At 37.1% G+C, this 25,201-nt stretch overlaps 1 protein-coding gene across 4 annotated transcripts in view; it reads left to right on the forward strand.

Annotated features, from left to right (window-relative positions):
- The first annotated feature begins 8,948 nt into the window (after positions 1-8,948).
- Positions 8,949-25,201, forward strand: part of arhgap32a (Rho GTPase activating protein 32a) — a 43,310-nt gene continuing 27,057 nt past the window's right edge. The window contains exons 1-5 of one of the 4 annotated variants that reach the window (XM_053507406.1): positions 8,949-9,006; positions 12,438-12,551; positions 13,814-13,904; positions 14,006-14,100; positions 14,237-14,321. In XM_053507406.1, coding sequence (XP_053363381.1) covers positions 12,463-12,551; positions 13,814-13,904; positions 14,006-14,100; positions 14,237-14,321 — 360 coding nt within the window. In that variant the 5' untranslated portion in view covers positions 8,949-9,006; positions 12,438-12,462. Of the gene's footprint in view, positions 9,007-12,345; positions 12,552-13,813; positions 13,905-14,005; positions 14,101-14,236; positions 14,322-23,951; positions 24,224-25,201 lie in introns of those variants that run through there. The other 3 variants (XM_053507405.1, XM_053507407.1, XM_053507408.1) reach the window with 3 other exon arrangements.

Below are 25,201 nucleotides of genomic sequence, written 5' to 3' on the forward strand. Positions count from 1 at the left end.
TTAAACTACTTCATCTGGAATTACTTACCGAAATGATTTTTTGTTTTTCCAAATCTGTTACTAACTTATTCAGTACAGCACGCGGTGGGGGAAACCGCATTGGGACGTTGCTGTAATTTTGCGAACAAGCCAAAAATGAATCCTGTGTAGAGATCCTCACTGATATTCAGATATATTCATTGATCTCCATATACTTTAGAAAAACACTGGATTGAAGAAAGAAAGTGGAAGAGTGTATGGATCTGTATAGATCTTAATGAAAACCGTTCATTAAGCACATCAGTTGGCTGATGGACTGTACAAGTCTGTATTTGCTTGTGGTTGTTGTTTTCCCCCCTCATTACATTATGTGTATCAGCATGTAAAGCTGCTTTCCATGTGTAGTATATTGGGAGTCGTACTGGACACCCATTTACCGGCCTTCAGCTGTCCATTGACACTAAGGACCTTTTTTTTTGTTGCTTTTTTGCTAAACATTTGTCCAGTGGTTTTGTCTCTTTTTTTTTTTAATGAGTTTTTTAGAACAAGTCCTATAAAAACACGTGTTTACATTACTCAGAGATACAGCGCGAGGACGTGGCACACCATCCTCATTTTGACTTGGTGCTATGTCTTTTTGAACTCTTGTGGTGCTGTGTTCCACATGCTAACACAACAACTCCTGTACAGTCTTCTTCCCGCCACTTCGGTTCCTCTCGTCAAGGTCTTTTAGTGAGTAGGGTTGTAAGCAATAATAACATACTAACAAGACAGCACTTGCATTCTCATTGTCTCTCTGCAGAAACCGAAAAAGGCACGTTTCGTAAGATTCATCAACAGTAACAGATTTAGTCTCAGATGTGACTCAAGAAATTGCTTAATTGTCTGTATTGTTTAATTTGATTTGCTGACCAAATTAAAAAAAAAAGTATATATATATATATATATATATATATATATATATATATATATATATATATATATGTAACCAGGGTATTATAATAATATAAGAACATAATAAGGTTTCCTTTTTAAGTCCCATTGAGCATGGACAGGACCTAGCAACGCAATCGATTACAACACACAGTCTGGAGAATGAAATGCAGTATTTGTTTTTACAGCGATTTTTACACACACACGTTGAAGTGATTTCCATACGAACCTGTCAGATCCTATTTAGTATTTCTGTACATTCTAACAGTTTCTTTACATGATGCTTGATTGGATTCTATTTGAGTTTCTCCAGTACATGCATGGAGACCTGAGCTAATGCATTTCTCTTGTAGAATAAAAACTAATGCTGTATATGTAGACAAGCCCCTTTTTTGCTTGTTAGGAGAAAATAGGGCTCATGCACATGAATTTGTCATATCAGCTTTTAGATTGCCTGTACTTTGCTTAATGTGCTTTTTTTTAAAAAAGATTATTTTTTACAGTGCTTTGTGAAACATTTTTATGTTGTATAATACGCAACTAATTTCACATTTGTCAGCTTCCATTCAGTGTCTCCTGCTCATTGCTTTTCATGTTTACCAGCACTAAGAATCTAGAATGTACTACAACATTATGCACTAATTTATGACTGTTTTAAGATTAAACCTCATACATTAGACGTCATGCTAATTGGGAGCATATTTCGAACCGCGTTCTTGTACGTTCGACCTTTTTTTAACTTCATTTAATTTGTTTTGTGTATAGAACTTGTTTACAGTTTCTTTCATGTAGACAGTTTCTGGGCTGACTTCTGCATATGTTCGTTATTTCTTTTCCACCTCAAATGCAGTGTACTGAGACTGTTCACGTGTTACAAAAACACCAATAATAGACCTTTTTACATATTCGTTTTTTCTTTTGTAGTTGAGCGACTGATTGAATTCATTCTAAGTGTCATTGGTAGGTCTGATTTATTTCAGGTATTATTCTTAAACAGTATGGTGCTGTACCAAAGCCTTATGTAAAATATTGTTCTACTGTATTGTTTCACTCTTCTGCCACTGCTGTTAAGACAAGCGAACATTCGCCAAGAAAATTGGTACTAATGTTGCTAGCCAAACTGACTGATACCACTATAATGCAGTGTGCCTCGAATTCCTCGTCCTTGAATAATACTGCTCAGTATAGGCAGGGACTTTTGAAAAAAAAAATTCACATGCCCAGTAAAACAGTAAGATTTGGTGCCTGGTGTGTCTTCTTCATGTCTGCTGCTAGGAATAAATGTTAATGGTGTCTCATATCTGTATAGCATTATCCGAATCATGTTGTGTGTCTCCACTGTTTAACTCTTTTGGACATTGCGAGCAGAATTTAAAAGTGGTTTACCCGAATGGTTATGATCTGACGATAAGGGGAATGTCCTTGTAATTCATCTATCCATCCATTATATCCACATTAAAGCATTTCCCATGATCTGCTTTTAGAAACAAGTCAGAAAAGAAGTACGTTTAGGCTGTCATATTTGTAAGCTGTCTCAAATGGTCCAATTGAGCTAATATAAAGTGGAGCAGTTCAGATAGCATTGTTTACATCACCAGATGCCCAGATATGCACATTTTAGCAGGTTATGTTGTCATTTTCCAATGCTTCGTTCCATCTAATAACTCTCTAAAATTTTTGTATTTTGATATAATAAAATACATGAGAGTGTACTTGGGTGTCTGTGGTTGAATTATTTTTTTATTTGTCTTACTTCATGAGTGATGCATGTCAATGCCAAAGACTAGTTTAAACGTAAACATTTACTCTGTGACCACATGATCTTGATATTAAGCTAGTTTCTGGCACTTTTATGCTACCAGTAAGATTTACGAAGGACGTTCAACTTAAATCGGTACTTTACTTTTCTATATAATCCCATGCTACTCTAATGCACTTACCCCAGCGTTTCACTAGTGCTTGGATACTATCAAGATAGACAGTTTTCTCACTATTCTGGAGCCATGATCAGTCTGTCTGCTTTATGTTTGATGCTGGCCTCCCAGGAACTCCTTTCATAACAAACATGTGGAAATGGCATGGGGGAAAAGTCAGGACTATATGGGGATGTTGCAATAACTCCAAGCCGAGTTCCTGTGATGTTTAAGTGGTGTTGGTGTGTACAGTTCCCACTGACGGATACGTCTCTTCCACAAGTTGGTTACAAGTTAGGTTTAATGATCAGGCAATTTACTCTCTAAAAATCCAATGGAAGTACTGCAGACGTATGGCTGACAATGTTTGCACCATTCAAATGTTTTACTTAGTGTAAGAGTCTTGTTACCATACTGTGCTTGAAGTCTTTTGGAAATGTCAATCAAGTTATGCATTCATTCATGAGAAATTTAATCACATTCTGGTTTGGCTTGGACACCCCTTTTACATTAATCTATAATGGGTATGAGGCACTATATATATTTTGAAAGGTATTTAATTTTTTATTCACTTTATAGTCAAAACATCAAAAAAAAAAAACTACAAAAAGTATTGTCCTAAATATTTAAACATTAAGTCCTCATTTCATTTTATTTGTTCAATAATAATTTCCAACGTCCTCAATATTAATCTCCTCAATATGCCTAATTTTACTAAAATTATTTATTTATTTATTTATTATTTCAGTACTGTTTTTTTTTGTTTTAGAATTTAATTTTAAAAAGTTAAACTTATGTAGTCTAGATTGGTTACATGCAAAATACAATATTTTAAGCATTTTTTGTTTTAGTTTGGATTATTGCAACTTACTTTACTTTCGAGTTTGAGGAAATTACAATTCATACAGAATAAATATCATCTATCTCTCAGTCTAGTTTATTACATGGAGTAATAGCTGCCCATGATATTAGTGCTAAAAGCCATAGATCTAGTCACATCTACAGTAGATTATATTATATATTATCTCAAAAGGCAGCAAGGCAGCGTAGTGGCCTCACACCTCCAGGGTTGGCGGTTCGAGTTCCGCCTCAGGCCTGTCTGCATGTAGTTTGGATGTTCTCCCTGTGCTTGGTGAATTTCCTTATGGTACTCCAGGTCCTAAATTGCCTGTAGTTTACAGTATGTGCTCTGCAGTGGATTGCCCAGGGTGATCCTGCCTTGTGCCCAAACTTTCCTGAAATATGATGCCACCCTGCACAGGGGAATAGAATATGATAGAATATGAGTAAATGAATTATCTCAACAATAAATGTGTTAGCATTGAACAACACTAAATTTATTTTTATTTCTCAGGCAAATGCCATTTATGGGGGAAAAAGGATTCATAAATGAAATGAGTAATTAATCTGTTGAGTCTGGTTCCTCTCCATGTTTCTTCCTATTGCCATCTCGGGGAATTTGTCTTTGCCACTTTCACACATCCGCTCACTTATCAGGCACAATCTGATCATTCCGATTTATACATATTTTCTCACACAATTTATTTTTACGGAGCCCTGGAAGTCACCTATGAGGAGGAAAAAAAAAACAATCTGTGGCAACGGTTTTACAATTTGTGCCCTCAGTTTAATTCTTTAACTGTTCCCTCAGTTTAACAATCTGTGCTCTCGGATTTTGTAATCCGTACCCACAGATTCATAATTCCACGCGCACGCTTTTATGATCCGCTCCCACAGGTTTGTACACAGACTCCTTTTAGAAGAACAGGAAGCTCCCAGGTATGTGTTAATAAATCTTATTGTATATTGTTTTATTGTGGATTATTAAGTGTAATATATCAAACTGTCTTAACTGCATGCTTACAGTGATCCTCTTGCTATCAACTGTGTAACCATCAAATACAATGATTTAATAAGAATTATTTGCATTAAAATCTTGTAATCTTGTTATGATAATCAGCACATTATTATTATTATTATTTATTAAACCTTGCATTGTGTATTATGACCAACTTTTGACTAATTGCTTTCTTCCTCTTTTTTAAGTATTTTGGATAAAAGCTTAAGGCTAAACACATAGCCTACACACGTGGACAAAATTGTTGTTACCCTTCGGTCAATGAAAGAAAAACTCACAATGGTCACAAAAATAACTTTAATCTGTCAAAAGTAATAATAAATAAAAATTCTATGAATGTTAACCAATGAAAGTCAGACATTGCTTTTCAACCATGCTTTAACTGAATTATTTAAACAAAAAATAAACTCATGGAAAAGCACTAGACAAAAAAAATGGTACCCCTAACTTAATAGTTTGTTGCATAACCTTTTGAGGCAATCACTGATATCAAACGATTCCTGTAACTGTCAATGAGGCTTCTGCACCTCTCAGCAGGTATTTTGGCCCACTCCTCATGAGCAAACTGCTCCAGTTGTTTGCGGTTTAAAGGGCGCCATTTCCAGACGGCATTGTTTCAGCTCCTTCCAAAGATGCTCAATAGGATTGAGGTCAGGGCTCATAGAAGGCGACTTTAGAAAAGTCCAGTGTTTTCCTCTTAACCATTTTTGGGTGTTTTTAGCTGTGTTTTGGGTCATTGTCCTGTTGTAAGACCCATGACATGCGACTGAGACCAAGCTTTCTGACACTGGCCAGCACATTTCTCTCTAGAATCTCTTGATAGTCTCGAGATTTCAGTGTACCCTGCGCAGATTTAAGACACCCTGTGCCAGATGCCGCAAAGCAGCCCCAGAACATTACAGAGCCTCCTCCATGTTTCACAGTAGGGACAGTGTTCTTTTCTGGATATGCTTCATTTTTTCTTCTGTGAACATGGAGCTGATGTGCCTTTTGTCTCATCTGTCCATAGGACATTCTCCCAGATGCTTTTTGACTTGTCAACATGTAGTTTGGCATATTCCAGTCTGACTTTTTTATGAGTTGTTTTCAACAATGGTCTTCCTTGGTCATCTCCCATGTAGTCCTTTTTGGCTCAAACACTGACGGATCAGGCAATTTACTGTATGGATGGTGTGAGCTGACAATGATGTTTCTTGAGCATGACGTTCACCTTGGATCTCTTTAGAAGTCTTTCTGAGCTCTTTTGTTACCATTCGGATTATCCGTCTCTTGGATTTGTCATTAATTTTCCTCCTGCAGGCACATCCAGGGAGGTTGGCTCTAGTCCCATGGATCTTAAATTTCTGAATAATATGTGCGATCATAGATATGCTGCTTGGAGATGGTCTTGTAGCCTTTACCTTTAACATGCTTGTCTATAATTTTTTTTTTTAATCTTCTTAGACAACTCTTTCCTTCACTTCCTCTGGTCCATGTTGAGTGAAGTACACACAATGTCACCAAACAACACAGTGACTACCTGGAGCCCTATATATACATAGGCCCACTGACTGATTAAAAGATTGTAGACACTTGTTATTTATTAAGTGGACACACCTTGAATTAACATGTCACATTATTTTCAGTCTTTTCTAGGGGTACAATCATTTTTGTCTAGGACTGTTCTATGAGTTTTTTTTTTTTTTAATAATTCCGTTGAAGCATGGTTAAAAAGCAATGTCTGACTTTTATTGGTTAACATTCATAAAAAAAAAATTATTACTTCTTTCAGATTAAAGTTATTTCTGTGACCATTGTGAGTTTTCCTTACATGATAGACAATTTTGTCCATGTGTGTAAAGTAGTGCTGTAGTAGTTGTAGTAATTATTATTATTATTATTATTATTATTATTATTATTATAACTATATAAGTGTACACTTAAGTACACTTTAATATAAAATAATTCATGAATGCTTTATTTATAAATAACCTATATACATTTTTAAAAAAGTGTTTCTGTACTATTTATTCTTAACATGAAGCCTTGTTTTGGTAATTTTACCAAATTTTACCATGCATTTAGAATAAGCTTTTATCCAAAAGACTTACAAAGTAGGGAAAAAAACATTAGTCAACAGTTGGTCATAATACACAATGCCAGGTTTATTAAATATTAATAATAATAATAATAATAATAATAATAATAATAATAATAATAATATTGTGCTGATTATCACAAATTATCACAAGATCTTAATGCAAATTATCTTTATTAAATCATTCCTCAAACCTGCTACAATTGATAGCTACAGAACCACTGTAAGCATGCAGTTAAGACATTTAATGGATTACCTTAATAATCCACAATAAAACAATATATAATAAGATTTATTAACACATACCTGGGAGCTTCTTGTTCTTTTAAAAAGAGTCTGTACAAACTTTGGAAGCGGATTGCGAAAGCGTGTCCAGAATTATGAATTCGTGGGTACGGATTACAAAATCTAAACGCACAGATTGCTAAACTGAGGACACGATTTACAACACTGTTGCCACAGATTTTTTTCTTCTTCTCTAGGTGACTTACAGGGCTCCCTGATTTATTTATTTTTATTTTGTAAAGCTGCTTTGCAACAATGATCAATACAATTTTAATAAAAGTGAAATAAAATTTATTTGAATTGAATTAAATGACTATCAGGGATAGGATGCATGCTTTTACAGTCTAGGCTATTTTTATGTATTTTTCCAATTTCCACTAGTCATACTGTACATATCTTCAAGCTCCTGATGTCTCATATGAGGCATCTTTTGAGGACACCAAACAGAGCAGAAGGTGTGTCTAGCTTAGACCTCCATTGTAATTCTTAGTGTTGATTCTAATTTATTAATATCATTTTTTTTGCACAAAAAAGGGCTATGTAATCATTTCTGACTTTTTTAAATATATGGGACAGGTTGTTCGTAACACAAGTTAATTTGATGGTGATGCCATCAAACAGAAAGAGAAGACACATCTCAGTAACCTTGTAACAAAGTTTGACCAAACATCATATAACACTCAATGACCTTATTTTAGTGGACTCTTCCAAGTCTGGTCTAAATTCAACACTAAGTGGTGATATGATTTGCAAGTTGGGGAAAAATGTCATAACTCTTGAACTGCAAAACATCAAAGCAAGATTTCTATTTCCCTTAAAGAGTAAGAATGTAGATTTCATTTATGATTTCTCAGACAGAGGGGTTGTTAAAAAAAAGGAAGTAGCTTAAAGAAGAAAGAAGGTAAAGGGGAAAAAAGTGATCAGCGCTAATATCTTATTTGCGTATTCATTCTGTGAGCTATTAAAGCTGAGAATTTTATGCAATTTCATTACTATTTTCAGTTCGAAACTTTGGTCAGGTTCTTAAGTGATGTTCAGAAGCAAGAGTTTAAATGGATAGAGAGGAAGAAAAGTAATTTTTTGTTTTGACCATTTAGTTTTTCTTTAACTTCAGCTATTGTTGGCTATTGTAGCAAGAGATCAGCACAAAATGCCTTTTCTTTCTCCTCTCCTCTCTACATACAGTATGATATAGTATGTGCCACCTGGAACCCCATAAACTATGGAAGAAGGCCACCATAACCAATTTATTTAAGTTCTCACTTTTGTACCTCAGAAGGCTGGCTTTAATCTGGTTAATCTGATTTAAAAAAAAAAAAGTCTGAATTGTGCAATTAAATTTAGATTTATGAGGAGAAATGTTAGCTATCTAAGATTAAAGTCAGAATTCTGAGATTAAAGTCATAATTCTATGGGGAAAAATCAGACGTGACATTAATGTCAGAATTCTGAGGGGAAAAAAGGCAGAAGTCTGAGGAAGGAAAATGCAGAATTTTGTTAATGTAAAAAATTAAAACATTAACAATGACAAAAAACATAAACATAAAACATTTTTATGGTGGCCCTTAAACATCTTCCGTTGTAAACATCAAGATTTGCCCTTCATATCTCATCAATTCCGCGTGCACGAGGACAGCCACTAGGTCATGACGTAACGCAAACCTGTATTAGAGTTACGTGCGCGCGCCGCCGTTTCGCGCACGTGCTATTGGTGAGTATCCTCCGTATTTTCCGCTCAAACACGCCCACAAAACAGCGCGGGCACGGCAGCGGCTCCGGCCGCAGAAGGGAACTTTTCAGCGTGCTGTGCTCGCGCGAGTGCGTGCGCGCGCGCGTGTGCGCTTCATGTCGTTCCTGGTTTCCAGCGGTCATTCGTAAGTAATGCCAGAAACGAGCAGGACGAAGAAACGACGCGCTCTGTGAGTTCCTCAGGCAGATGGTGAGAATGTCGCCACGCTCAGGTGAGCTGTTATTTAATAGCAACTTAACGAATAGTAATTCCCAAACTGACATTTTGTCTTTTTTTGAGAATGATTGTCTTTTGTTATCTCGTGCACTAGGCGCACTTTTATCTGTAAGTAAGAGCTCGGAGTGTCTATTAGGAACACAGCTTTTGACAAATTGCTGATTGTTTTTTTTTCTAAGACACATAATTAAGCCGGTCACCATGTTGGGATTTCAGTGAGATTAATTTGATGTGTTTGCGTGTAATTTTAGTTAATTCATCGTCAGTAAATGCTTTATTCTGGTGCTGGATCCAGAGCCTGTCCCAGGAACGCTGAGCACAAGGTGGGAGTTGACCCTGGACAGGACACACATGCACACGTAGGAGTACTTTAGCATCATTGGGATGTTTTGGGACCCAAGAGATCATGACATTCCCAAAACCCAGAACCTCAAAAGCAGCACTTGCTTCTCCATCACCTTCATCCTATGTGTGATTTTATAATAAACAATAATAAATTATATTACATTATTTCTAAGAAAGTAGAAGAGACGAAAGGGGAAAATAAGGTTGCTCCTGAGGTTATTAAATAAACAACCAGTTTTTAAGTGTATCTTTACTCACTTTGCAGCCTGTCTTAGTTAAGCATTTGCCCCTATTTATTTCATTTAATCTACATAACTTAATTTAATATTTAATTAAACTGTTATGTTTGAATCTCAGGCCTTATAGTAGATAATTATTCACAACCAATTCAATTCTATACTGTACATTTCAGCTTTATGTATATAACACTTTTAATAATGATCATTGATGCAAAGCAGCTTTACATAATCAAAAAAGAAAATAAGGGTAATGAGTTCGAAATGTGTGAGAAAATATGTATAAATCAGAATGATCTGATTGTCCCTAATGAGCAAGCTGAGGGCAACAGTGGCAAGGAAAATCACTCTGAAATGGCAATGGGAATTAACGTAGGGAGAAACCAGACTTAACAGGGAACCAATTATCAGTTGCTGTCACTTGAAATTTTCAAAGTTGACAACCTACAACTGAAATGGACCTTATTATGATATTTACCTTTTAACTTACACATGTCTAAGATTTGAAGAAGCATATTATGGTGCAAAGATAAATTATCCAAAAAAACAGACATGTGTTGATTGCATAAATATCCCCCTCCCTTTGCTAGCACTTGGTACAACCGACACTGGTTGCAGTTATAGCAAGATTTCTGGAATAGAAATCCTGATGTTTTTGCCTCAGACATCAAGCTATGTTGATTTGGATGGAGACTGGTAACAAACATCTAGATTCCGAAAAAGATTTGAGGCTCTGACTTGATCTTGACCATTCAATCTGTTTTTTTGTGGTAAATAATTTAGCAGATTTCACACATTTTAATAATATGGGCTATTTTGATTAGATTCACTTCTCCCATATGCTAACAGTGCTGATATACAGTACAGTCACATAGCCAGCTATGCCATTAAATAGACATTGATAGTTTTTCAAATTCCTTAAGTTAGCCTTTTTAATATGCATGGACAGTAATAGTTGTTGATGTATTAGAACTTTATTCCATATAAAATGGTTCAACAGATGGGTCCGTCTGAAGCATCTCGGCAGTGGGTACAACTTTGCCTTCAGTGTATAAAGACGTAGAAGTCCTGTTGCTTAGCAACCAAACATTCATCAACATCCATAGAATCCCATACCATGATGACAGATGCAGCCCCCCCCCTCCCCCCAACCATGAAGCAGCATGAATGTCCCTGTAGATTATTAAAAGCTCTTCAAGGGTTTAATGCGGAAATCCGTGTTAAAAACATACAGCCATGTTTCGAAAATGCAATGCGTGCATGTAAAGGTTGCATTGTGTCTGCATGAAAGGAATTTTAAAGAAAGATTGCAGTGGGTCTAATGCCTCATTTAGCTGTTAGATATAATTTTGTAATCTCTGTGTACATATTGCAGGCCATACATTGATCCTTTACTAAAAAAAAAAAAAGCTCTACAGTACATGCTAGCTCATGCTCAAACACTCATACTATTTTGTAAAATAAAGCCAGTGTTTAAGGGTCAAGTGGATCTTGTCAGACACAAAGATGCTGTTTACCTACACATATAGTGTTTGTTAATCACCAAATGCATCAGAGGCAAGTAATAAAATTTAGGTCACTCTCAGTTTGATCCTTTCTACTGATGGATCAGGTGGTAATGTCTGGTGTATGACATCTAAAGTTGTAATTTAGTCATCATAACATCATAAAGGTAACCATGACAATCTTATTAATGATCAATGCTGCAATCATTTTAGAATATATGTATATGTTTTGTACGATAGTTATTAAACTATTTGAGAGAAAAACTAAATCAAATACAAACTATAAAAGAAATAACTGTAGGTGAAGTAGCTGAGACATTGCAAGTTGTAATCTGAACTGACTTAGGGGGGAAACTGTGCTTTGGTTCCTTGATAGTTCCCTTATGTATCTTAAATTATTTGGTGCACAGCTTGTGCACGTCCTCTGAAATTAACACGAGACGCTCATATTCGCCCGTAAGATGCAATATGCATAGAAACTGTAGGGGCAGTGTAGTCAGTCGACGTGTCGAAAATGGTGTCGAGTTCTAAGGAAAGGTCATGACATCAGGTCTGCAAGTCCCTCCACCTGTATAATGGATCTTTATCTCTTTACCAGTGACAAATATCCATATCATAAGTGGTGGCAGGAGATAATTTGTGAATATCTTAAATGTCGACATTGAAACTAAGCTATTTGAAAGTCGCCATGTTTAGTTTATGCAAAATTGCCTGATTGAGTTCTCCTGTGTGGCCCCTACTGGTACATGGGCAAATATGTTAAGAAATATACGCATGGTTTAACATAAATTATTGTAAAACAATTGACTTTAGAATGGTAACAATGTGCGCTACATCAAAAAAGCATTACACAATCCTGTCACGGATTTATTATTTTAAAAGGTCTGATTTAATATATATCATAACATGCCTGTAAGGTTAAATATAATTTGACTAGATTGTAGAGAGTATTTAAGTATCAGACATTTTTTGCATGTATCAATATAACAGACATCAGTATTATATTAATTAAGGAAAAATGAAATCAGTATTTTTTATAGAAATTATGACAGTTAATTGTAAATAATATGATATAGTGTAGTTGCAGTTTATAGTATATGTAGTGAAAGATGAACAGTGTAGTTGTAGAAATGCTACTAAACACATTGCCATATTAATTCAGAAACACAGAGATTCAGATAAGCACATAATACCATGCGCAATCCTCTCTGTGTCCTGCTATACCTCCTGCACGCCTCAGCTCATAGTGGGTTAATGTCTAGCTGTTCTGCTATAGCCAAGGTTGAAGCTTTATTCCGAACAGAGCACCGATCTGCTCCCCTCCCTCCCCCGGCAGACAGGCAGCTGTTGAGGTGAGGCAGGATCATGGAGGCAGGCAGCGGCAGTGCTGCAGCACCGCACAACGCAGCTCCCACACCTCCAGGAGACATGGCAGTTCCTGATCCCTTCCACGGGTGAGTCGTAGCTCTCCTTGCTGTGTAAAGACTGAAACTCCTCTTCAATTTGCGTTGTGGAGGATTATGATTAGTCATGCTGTTTTGTGTGTGTGTGTGTGTGTGTGTGTGTCAGGGATTTTAAAGGGCTAGCTCAAGCATCCTGCTTAAATCTCTGTAAATGTTGCAAGACTTGGCAATAACTGCATGTTGTGAATGGGAACTTATACAGTATAAGACACGGCATTCTCTTTGTAAAGCATGTTGTGTTCAAGTGTTTAAATGATTGGTGACTTCTCTCATCTCATCTCTCCTCATATCCTATCCTGTATGGTAAATCCAGCAATCAAAGCAACGATTGCCCATATAAATAGTGATACAACGTGCCAGCAAGTCACATGACGCCATCAGTAAGAATCTAGAAAAGGTATAGATTCGAATAATGCAAGGTGTTTTTGTTAGGAATACGGCATTGAAGTTGCTGTATGTGTTTCCAATACAGAAAAGGTTTTTCCTCTCTAGGGAGCAAAAAGCTCTCCCCAGTTCACATTGTTTAAACTCCAGATCTCCCGTTTCACCTTTACTGTGCACAATAAAAGGCTCCCCAGTCCCCAAAGCTACCTGGACTCACCTTACCCGCCCCACACAGCTGCTCAGATTTCAATCAGTTCCAATTCACACAAGTGCTTTATGTCCCTTTTTCATTTATGACTATCTCTGACTGAGTCGTCGCCTTTGTCCAGTGTTAGAATGGACAGCGGTTTGCTTTTTTTGATCCTGTTCTTGATCAAAGGTACACCGCGCTCATATAAGGTTATCACCGAAAGAAAAACAAAAAAACTTCCCAGAGTTATTTTTTCCTTAAAATTCATGCAGTGTTAGGAAGTTTTTGCATGCTTTGCGCTGTACTGTATTTCTAATTATAAGTAGTAATTCATGAAGTATGTATGATAACTGGTGTATGAACCCTCGAGTTCTTTTACATTTGTTTTTTTTTTGTGTTCAAGCCACACCTGTTTAACCTGTAGCGTGCTGTTTTGTGTATTGCCTCACACCCAGATCAGAATTTCAATAGCTCTATTCTGTTTGACTCGTCCAGCGTTATTTACTTCTTTCCTGCTGTTTTCAGTCATGCATGTGATTGTATTCTGTCTCCCATCCATTGTGATTTATTAAAAGGAAAATATTTCTTTAATGATAGGCTTCTGTGTGTGTGTGTGTGTGTGTGTGTGTGTGTGTGTGTGTGTGTGTGTATATGTATTCATGCGTGCACGTGTACCCAGCCCCCACTCGTCAGAACAGAAGAAGGATGAGTATGAGAGGAGGCCGAGGACAGCAGAGAGAGCGGGCTGGGAGGACGCCATCGCCGTTATGGTCAGTATCTGATGTGCGCGCTTTATTTTCATACCATTTATGCATAAAGTGTTGCATAATGGTCTGCATACGTGTGTTTGTGTGTATATGTGTGTGTACAGGCGAGGAGTGCGACCGTGCCCCCAGAGCTGTCTGCTGACTCGTCTCTCCGCTCGTGCACCAGCACAGCCAGCATGAAGGTCAAGAACGTGAAAAAGTAAGTGCCCCTCCCCTCTCAGCTGAGATCTTTAATTTTCTCCCTTTTTTTTTTTTTTTTTTATGTTCTTTTCCCCTTTCTTACTGCTTTGGTCAGAGCATCAGATGCATACTGATGAGCCTTCCTGTCTTTGCAGGCTTCCTCTCAGCAAAGGCCATTTCCCTCGCCTGGCAGAGTGCGCCCACTTCCACTACGAGAACGTCGACTTTGGCTCTGTTCAGGTAAGGCTGAGGATTTGGCTTTTTTTTTTTTAACTACAACTGTGGGAGTGGATTGAATAGACAAGGTTGAGCTATGGGGTAAGGAATGGTGTTGTGTTTAAGTGCATCCTTTCCTGCAGGTTAGATTTATTTCATATATACGATTCCTTAACCATAGAAGCACTTAGACATAAAACTCGTATTGAATACGTGTTTTTTAAGCTTTCATGTCAAACATCTTATTAAATAACATTGCATCTGTTAACTTCTACATCTTTGTGACTGTTTTTCATCAACTGCAAAACCCAGCACGTATTATGCAATCACTAGACGATCTCTCAGCTTCCCAATAATATTTCTCTCTGTCATCTGGCTTCCATCTGCATTAACTAATGAGGCAGTTAACGAACAAAAAAACCAAACAACCAGCCCAAAAATATCCACTCTGAAGGCATGGTAATGTTTTAAACTTTACTTTAACCTCAACAGGGTGTCACCAGATGAGGCCTGCCTCAGTATTCAAACTCTAGACATGTTCACAACAGATGCATGCATTGCAGTTCTTTTACACATTTCATGCATTGCAGCTATTTTAGCCTCCAGTAGAGAGCGGTAGTAGCGTGTCCTCTGCAGCGTCTAAAGTGTGTCGTCGTATCGTACAGACAGTGTGTTGTAGTATAGAAAGACAGACAGGACCGAGCCGTATTCTCTTTCCTGCTCTATCCTCTTCTGGTCATGTGATCTGTACTCGCTCTCTCTCTCTCTCTCTCACACACACACACACACACACACACACACACACACACACACATACACCACATGTCTGCTGTACTGCAGTAAACTGCACCTACTGTTTAAGTGTTCTAAGTAAAATACCGCAGTGCCAGAGAGACAGTCACACACTGTACCACTGCACCATCACATGCATGCTGTTAATACTGTAGCAAAACTATATTAAGCCTGTCCAGTGAAAACCTGTTTTGTATTATATTTAAGCCAAAAACTACTATATATATCTTATCTGTGCATATCTTACCAAAACAGTGATGACAACACAAACCAGGAAGCAGATCTAAGCCTTTCTGCCCTGCTGGAAATAAATAAATGCATGGTGTTAATCACAGACCTTCAGCTAATATCACAGTACAGTATGTGTGATACCTGACCAGTTCATGATCATGTATTATTTAAGTGTTTTACATACTGTCCACCAATAAAGAGCTTTAATTGGAACATCGGTATGCCTGGAGCACTCACTTAGTGATTCAAACTGCAAATCATGTGCCAGTGGTGCAGTGGAGTCAAGCACTTTGGTTAATGTTCTCATCTAATGGGTGATAATGTAAGCTCAGTGGCTTTGACTGTTGCATAGCTATTGGGTTAGGTTAAGTTTTTCCATGAAGGTTGAGTTTGAGTTCTCCTGGGATGTTAACATAGAATAGTCTGATTTATATGGACTATATGTAATTACCTGTTTACATGGACACTGATCTGATAAGATGTGTATTTAAGAAATAACATGTTTTTTTGACATACGCAAAGTACAGAAGGTTCTACTTTCTATGAAGCAGCAGCAGAGCCATTTGTAGTCTTCTCCTGTTATAGCCTCAAGATTTAGCATATTGGGTTTTTGAGATGCTTTTCTCCTCAGCATGGTTATAAAGAGTCTGCATGTAAGTTTGTGTAGCTTGTCAGCCTAAGCATCTGTCGGTTCCCCTCTGAGCTCTATCATAAAATTAGCAAGGCGTTTCTACTTGCAGAACTGCTTCTTAATGGGTTTTGTAAAAATTTCATAGCTGTTTTTGGATTGTTGCTTGTACTGTACATGAATAGCTAGTTTGCTTTGTTAATAATAATAATAATAATAATTAAGGATCATAGATATTGGTCAATGGTAATGAAAGTTTATGCAATGAAATTCTTTTTTTTATAGTTACAGTTTTATTTTTCTTAATTTACATGTAAAACAGGTAAAAATGTCACCTATTAAACTTATAACATTTAGTTAATGCCAGTAATATAATACTGTATGAAAAGTTTTACCCAATTTTTTTCTTGGTGTTCTCAGTCTCTGATATAATGCACTTTCTGGATAAAATCACCTACTAAATATTGTAAATGTGTAAACTCCACAGTGTATTCCATATATACTGCAGGGACGGAAAAAAAGTACAATCTAATATTTTGTTGGACCGGTTTTAACTTTGATTATAGTGCACATTCGCTGTGGCATTGTTTAGATAACCTCATGGGACATCACAAGAGTAGGACTTTCAATGAGGTTAAGGTTGGGGCGCATGTTCATGTGTAAGATCAATCCCCTATGCTTTCAGCAACCCTTTTTCAATTTAACATATTCTGGAATATGCCGTGGGACCAGCAAAGAAAAAAAAAAAACTCTATTGATGGAATAACTTGGTCATTCCATCTGACTTTATTTTAGTGCCACATAACATTGCCGAGCCTAGACCTGACGCAATACATGATGGGTACATTGCTTCATGTACAGTACTTCTTTATTTAGCCTGATGCACAAATCATTTTAAAATTGGGTCAATCTGGACTTATCTGACCACATAACCTTTCTCTATAGCTCCAAAGTCCAAATTTGATTTGTGGTGTAATATCTCAATTAATTTTTGATCAGGTGATTTTATGTGTATTTTAAATAATCAATACACCATAACTTACGAAAAAATACTCAGTTTAGCTCAGTGAGACTGCAGATATGAGTTCTAGCTGAACTTTGGAAAGCATTTTTTAATGTAGCAAGGGTCTTGGAATTTGGTCTTGCTTACTTAAAGATGTAGTCATCGATCCTGGAGAAGCGTTGTTAATATTTTAACCCAACTGCTAAACAAATACAACTCCCCACACCCCACACACATTAGTGCTTCCCAATGGAAATCCATTGCCAAACAATCAGGACCTACTGCATTTAGGAATTTAGAAAGTACTTTCCTGGGATTCACACCAGCATGCTGGTGAATTCCCAGTGGGAAGTAAAAAGGTCTGCATGTAACATGTGCAGACTCCACAAACGAGACGCAGTAACTAGTAGAGAGTTCTTGCACCATTCTGATTTGATATAAACACACAAGTCACTGCGAGCCTTATCACACAGAGCTGGGTTTCTGTTGGCACAAAACAAGGCTAGCCCATCTAGCTGAATGGCAGTGTTTGGAACTTAGTCACTGAGTCTCAGTGAAAACAATGTTGCAGTAGTTCCAAGACTCATGCTGAGGAGTCTGTTGGAGTAAGAGGTAGTTAACATTTTATTTTCTAGAGAGAATACATTTGAGAGATTAGCTTTTAGACTAGCACAGACCACCGGCCACATGCTGAGCTTTCACGTTTTTGCACAATGCTACCGACATCCCCTGTTCCTATCTACGGCTTTAGGCAACGTCAATGTTGGGATATATTACCTTGTATATTTCCAGTTTTGCAGCAATCCACATAGTCTCATTATGCTAGCAAACTAATGTTTATGGTTTTTGTCATTGTAAAACCCTTTTCCAAATGTTATAAATATAAATAGCATGATCTAAGATTAGACAATGACATGGCATGTCATATTAGCTAATGTTAGCTATGTTCTGGATTAGCTGTCCAGACATTAACTGTCACTACTGCAAAGCTATTAAATTGGGATTAACCAAGTTAGCACAAACTTTATTATATACAGTAAGAAAAAATAATATATCTATTGGTTATGTGAAAAAAAAAAAGAAAAATCAAAAGAAGGAATGTTATTATTACCTGTCAAGCAGGTTCTTTTTCATGACTTTTGTTGATCGGCTTAAGTGGCTAGTCCCATGGTAAACCATGCAGCTCACTACGCTGGCATAAAAAATAGAACGTTGTCTCTGAAGTTCTCCAGCTGTGAGACTTCCAGGCCAGGGGATAAACTGGGGAAAAAGACGGCAACCCAGAGCAAAACCTCTGGATTGGCCCAGACCAGTGGTTCTCAAACATTTTCTGTCATTCCCCACTTAAGGGGGTGGAAGAATTTTTATTTTAAAAAAATATTTATTAAAATATCAATTTCTAAACCAATAGGATCAAATAATACCAAGTTCAACACAGATAAAATACACGTGCAATTGTTATAACAGGCTTACTTCGTCACTTATCTAGAGCTTTCTTTTAAAGAAGTCGAGTGACTTATTAACGTGACCGGGGTGTGTTGTCTCTAAGTGTCTTCCTACTTTGTTGGGTCTCGTGCTGTCTGCTGCCAGCGGTTTAAGACCCAAAACACACACAGGTCTCTCCTCTGCCCTCACCATCCCCACCATGAATCCAAGCGCAACATAGGCTTCATCATGTTTTCCTTTCGGCTGGCTTTTTGGTTGATTAGGCTAATAGTGCTGAATTGTCTGCTTTTTTTGTGGTCCATGTAACAATTATATCCATTGACGTTATTATGCTCACTACATACAGTACGCTACTGACCCGGTTTGTGTCCGCGGTAAAGTTAGTTTGATATTCGCATCTCCGAATTCAATAGCTGCGTAAATAAACCCACAAATAAGATACCCACATATATTTCTTCTCTACATTGTCTTTAAGCTACATCCGCCTTAAATTATACTGTACATGTAGACTAGTACTGCCTGATAAAATATCAATTTTTAACAAAAATACAGAAACATCAGCATACACATTGGAATAAATGAAATGACATATATAATACCGAATGTTTCCTTATATATTGTTCCTCTGCAATTAACATGCCGACGTTAAATCGTTATTGTTGCACTATGGTTCCACTTTTTCTCTGATGTTGTTTTAATTTACTTGTATTAATGATCCATTTCTTTGCGTGTGATTGTTTAGTTTCGAGTGTCCGATCTTAACTGTCAATAAAGAAAAGCATCAATTAGAATAGGTACCTTTCTAACATAGGTCTCCACTAATTCCCTCCCTTTCATTGCGCCCCACCTGTCATGTCTGTATTCCCCACTAGTGGGGCGCGCCCCACACTTTGAGAACCACAGGCCCAGACACAGGGAAGCCATGGACCTTGTCATACTTGTGCAAAAATCAAGTTGTTCCTGGAGTTGCATATTTAAATGTTAATAGCTCCAGAACAGTCAAACTTTTAAAAGACTTTAGTCCATTCTATATTAATGCATTTCTTTGCCCATGTCTTATCTAATAGCTCATTCATCATTTCTAGCTCTTACAATTTTTTCTTCTTTGGTTGTTTCTCAAATGGAAGATCGAAACATTTCCTCTCCCTGTTCTGTGCACAAACTCCTCCCCTAGTGCTGATTGGCTAGAGTGATGTTTTGCTGTTCAGAAGTATTAATAAACAGTATTAAAAAACTAATCAATCATCGATCAGTAGTACAGATACCTTCCCAAGGATCACCACAGATTAATTGCAAAGTTTAAACGTCATAGTAAACAAGTTGTTTACCATTATATCTAGACTCTGTTTATTCCAAATGCACACATTTAATTATTTCCTGCAAAGTTTAAACTCAACTTACTTACTCAAACTTAAATACTTTTGCAGACAACTCCCTGATCACCAGGACTAAAACTGCACGGTCTACTTTGGCCGTGTCTTATCTAATAGCTTATTCTTCATGGCCAAAAGTTTTTGCTGAAGTCTGCTGCTTCATTGTTTTAAACATCCTCCGAAAAACAACTTCTTCCACCCATCCAAGAACAGTTTGGTGATAAACAATGCCTTTTCCAGCATGATGGAGCACCTTGTCATGAGGCAAAAGCAATACCTAAGTGGCTCATGGAACAAAACATTGAAATTTTGTGTCCATGGCCAATAAACCTATATTGAGAAGATGTGTTCAATTCTTAAAAGGAGGGAGGAAAAACAAAAATCAATTTTTCTGACAAACTCCAGGCATGATCATGCAAGAATGTGCTGCCATCAGTCAGGATGTGGCCCAGAAGTGATTGTCAGAATGCCAGGGCGAGTTGCAGATATCTTAAAGGGTCAACACTGCAAATATTGACTTTTTGCATAAATATAATGTAATTGTTAATGAAAGCATTTGACACTTATGAAATGCTTGTAATTATACTGTACTTCAGTATAGCATAGTAACATCTGACAAAATGATCTTAAAACACTAAAGCAACAGATGTTATAAAAATTTGTATTTATGTCATTCTTAAAACTTTTTTTAAGTAGAGTGTTTAAATAGAGCAAGCAGGTTTGCCAGGCTGTTAATAGCTGCTCTGTAGTGATTTTCTTCCAAAAGCAAAACAAACCAAAAAGGCGTATTGATATTTTAACCTGTTATGCGATATACAAGTTAAAACAGGAAGTTTAATCTAATGCCCCATCTTCTTTAGAATGGTGGGTTAGCCATTAGCTGCTAAGCGCAAACAAGACACCTGAAGATGGGTAGCTGTTAGTGGGTAACTGCTAACAGCTATCCTGCCCTTCTTTAGCTTTATACATTTTTATTTTACATTTTATATTGCTGAACATTGAAAATGTCATAGTAAATCTAACCTCATAAATTTGTTTATCAGAATACAGGTTGGATAAGCCACAGACACTGTTGGGAAATGCCAGTGGTTTATAAGCGTTTATTTTTTCCCCTGTCCTTTTTACTGTGGGAGAAAACCCAAGTACCTGGAGAAGAAACACCAAGAATGGGGAGAACATGCAAACACCAAGCACAAAAACCAAAAGTGAAAATTGAACCTGGACCTTGGACGTGAACCACTAAGTCACTATGCATCCACTAAAACAGATTGATGCTAAAAAGCCTGCCCTCTCACCTGTAAAACCTAAACAACACACAAACACACACACACACACACACACACACACACACACAAAAAAAAAAAATCACCAGCCAGGTTTTAACACAGCTTTGTAAGCTTTGTTAAATAAATAAAAAATAAAAAACGAGTGGCACAACTGCAGCTGCCTGAAAATGGAATTAAATACTTTTTGATTTGCATATATGCATACAATAAACCTGTATATGCATATAACAGAATTACCTTTAAGTCAGGTAATATCCTTAGTTGTTTTCTTTGCTTAATGCAAGCCAATAACTTGACCCTTCTGAAACACGTCTTTTTCACATCCCATGGATACGTGATGCATGTCAGAAACATGTCTTCTGACATGGTTGTTTAAGAAATGAGAAGCTGCTCACTGCATCAGGTAGCCCTAAAATAATTTTTAGTTAGCTAAAATATATATTAATCACTGCAATAATAATCCAATATTTGCTTATGTCTTAATATTAAAAATAAAAGAAAGGAAAAAAGAAAGAAAGACATTGAACTAAAAATTCCACACTGCAGTATGAGTTAACCTCCACCCGAAGAGATCTTTGCTGCATTGAGGCAGTGTTGATGTCCCACATACTTCAGATCAGGTTTACAGAGAAGACAACACAATCCCTTTTTACCCCTGGAGAGTGAAATTGGTCTAAAAGCAGCAGCGTACTGTAGGGTGAAGAGGGTGGGTGACTTCTGATTTTCCAGTTCCTGTTAATGCCTCAGGCTTAGATTAACTATTATTGACATAGACCTAAATCTTAAAGCTGTAATTCTCCAAGCATCACTCAGCACTGTTTTATCAAGGAGCAACTGAAGCCAAAGCTTTCCTGGGGTTTGGAGAGTGGAGTGTACATGCTATCAGATTTTCCTAAGATGTCTTAGCTTTTAGTGTGTGACCTCGGCTCTAAAGTGTGTCTGATATCATGGAAAAATAATTAAACAAAACATTTTGCAATAAGTTGCTATTTTGAAAACCACCTCAGACACTCCTTTTTTTCTAAATGTAAGAAAAGCTAAGGATTTTATAAGGCCATGATCTGGGACAAATACTAACTTAATTATTAACCTGAGGGGTGTTCTAATCAAACCATACCCTTTGACTATGCAGAATAACACAACAGTTATGAGAGCACAAAAAACCCTTGATTTATTTCTCTATATATTAATAATAATGCTACACTAATGCACTTTACCCGGTGGAAAGTTTTCTTGGTATGCCAGAGCCATGATCGTGCATTACGTCTGAAATGCTGGCCTCCCAGGAACTCCTTTAACGGCCAAAACATGGAAATGAAAAATGAAGTGAGGTCACAGTAAGATGTGTATCTTCTGCAAGTTGGTTACATCCGCTAAATGTTTACAGATGGCAGTGGACTCCAACACGCCTTGGCCGGGATTACCATTCATGGACACATGGCATTCTTAAAAGTTTGCACCATAAAAATGTTTTACTGCTGTGTATGCAAAGTCTCATTACTCTACTGTGCTTAAAGTTTTCTGCTAATTCATCACAAGTCCCGATTGGGACTCTCCTCATAGAATGAACTATATAATCTTACTGCAAGTCTGTCAGTAAGCATTACACTTCTTGAGAAGATACTGATCTGAAAGGAGACTGAAATGGTGAGCAGATCAGATTGCAAAGCAATAAAGGAGACAATGGAGCAGGGAAATGAATGAGCTTTTAAAATTTTCTGTAGTTTAAAGAATATTTTTGTGCTTTATTGTTTCCTTAACAGTAAAACTGCTGCATTGTACTGCACAGGAGAAATTTTAATCCATAGATCGTATGACAGGGTGGCACGGTGGCTTAGTTGTTAGCTATGTCACCTTGCACCTCCAGGGTCCAGTTTCGATTTCCCACTTTGGGTCTGTGCATGTTCACCCTGTGCTTGGTGGTTTTCTTCCCACAGTCTAAAGACATACAGATTAGGTTAACAGGAGTTCCCAAATTGGCTGTAATGTGTGAATGAGCGTGTGAGTGTGTGTGTATGCCCTGCAATGAATTGGCACCCATTCAGAGTGTACCCCGCCTTGTGCCCCAGGTCTCCTTGGACAGGTTCAGGCTCTATATAAAGGATAAAGCGATAGAGACAAAGAGTGAGTGAATGGGTAAGATCGTATGACAAGAACAGTATTCACTGTAGTTTTCTACATTTGGTAAATCTCTTTGGCTGCAATACAAATCCTGGTTTATCTTAATAGATTATAAAAAAATATATAATTGATACATAAAGTGTTATCTGGGTGGCGTTAAGAGAATAGTGTCTGCTTTGTGTTTGATATCCACAGAAGTGTTTCTGCTGTTTATGAACAGAACATAAACAAGGTTTTGTTCAATTATTTTTCTGCAAGATCCTTTATTTTTTTTCTAGAAGTGTCCAAAAAAGATTCCCTGAATACAAATTGTAAAAAATACAAATTATACAAAGAACTGTAAATTTTTTTTATTTGTAAGTTTTAACATAAATATTTGAATTGAATATAATATTTGGCGTAACGCTAGTAAAGTAATACAGGCTTGGAACATTTCAGAGTGTGTACGTAATAGGTTGTCGCACATCCTTCTTGTGATGTCATCAAAGACACCTCGTGCTGTAATTCATTCCCCCGAATCGTTTAATTCGCAAGCCTTCTTATTGATAATGGATTTGGTCCATCCCTTCATCATTTAAAATAATGACTGAACATTACTGCCTGCCTTCGCTGCTCTTTGCATTATGTCAGAGAGAGACAGCTCCCAGATGCATTCTGAAGCTTTACTTTGTGCACGCTGTTTCATCTGAGCTCTCTTTCAGTCCCACATCACCTTAGGGGCAGGGCTTCCATCTAGTGCTGGAGTGCTGGAGGATTGGATTTGTCCTCCTTTTCTGTCGTAACTAGACACGGCAGGGTGCACACGCTTTTCTCTGTTGCAGTAGCAGCTTTTTTTTTTTAAATGCCCTTGATAGAAAGGATTTAAAGACTCTGGATAGAGAAGAACTGAAGGAGTTGCGTTTGCTGAGCCTCGACTAATGGATGGATAGAGGAATCTGTATACAGTGTGACGGGTTGCCTGCGTGTGCGTGTTAGGAGGTGTCCAGCTAAAGCATGCGTCAGTGTGGTGCAGGCTGGCTGGATGAAGCAGGGAAGATGGAGGAATGGTGAGGAGTGCTTTTTCTTTCTTTAAAGTGGAGCTTTAAAGTGTATACTGATGTGCTTAGTACTGATGAATGACATACAGTAGCTTTGTGCAGTGATGTGTTCGGCTTAACATGGTGCTTTTCTGAAATGTGCTGAAATAAAAACACCATGAGTGAGACTTGATTACAAAAATCACGTGTATGTTTTTTGGACAGCTTATACAGTATTGGTTTGATGTTTTTTTTTATTTAATGGTTTTCCTCACTCATTTTCTGGGACTACGTATTGCGTGTGTGACACAGATAGGAAATTAGTGGATGTTAGCTTCTACAAGTAGTTCAATAATCTGGCGTTTTGTCATTTCAATTTTAATGCTGAGCTCAAATAGGTCATTTAATCTCTTAAGCGTTTTCATTCGTTTTTGCTATAAATAAGCCACGCTTTAATATTTCAGTGCTCTGTTGAGAGAGCTGATCTGCTACATACAGGTAGCTACAGGATAGTTCTCTAGTCTGTTCACATTCATTTGATCAAAGGTCTTCATGTTCATGTTCTGGATGTGACATAATGCATTATATCAGACTTTGGAAAGACATGCCTGTTTGGTTTTTATATAGATGAAGAAAACTGGTTATAGTGTAAGTGTTCACGATAAGCCCATTTACTGCCCCTTCCCTACCAAATAAATCATTTTTATGTACATGCAGTAATGTGCAGAAGTCTTGCGCCATTTTTTTCATTAATAGAATGATGATAATTGAATTAAAGATTTGAAAAAAAGATTGTTACTGTGACAGGCTGGCTGCAAAGTCCCTAAAGATACAATTAAAAAATTGGTTGTTTTTGTACCAATCTCAGCAGCAACCTCAATTTCCTCTCGTCTGTTCCAACCTCAGTATTCAGCATCACAATTATACTAATCACAGACCTGATCATCCATCATCTGCACCTGTTTCTCACTGGTTTGTGCCTTAAGTTAAATGTTTTTTCTTGACTGA

This window comes from Clarias gariepinus, chromosome 11 (assembly GCF_024256425.1).
Source record: "Clarias gariepinus isolate MV-2021 ecotype Netherlands chromosome 11, CGAR_prim_01v2, whole genome shotgun sequence".
In the NCBI taxonomy this organism is placed as follows: Eukaryota; Metazoa; Chordata; class Actinopteri; order Siluriformes; family Clariidae; genus Clarias; species Clarias gariepinus.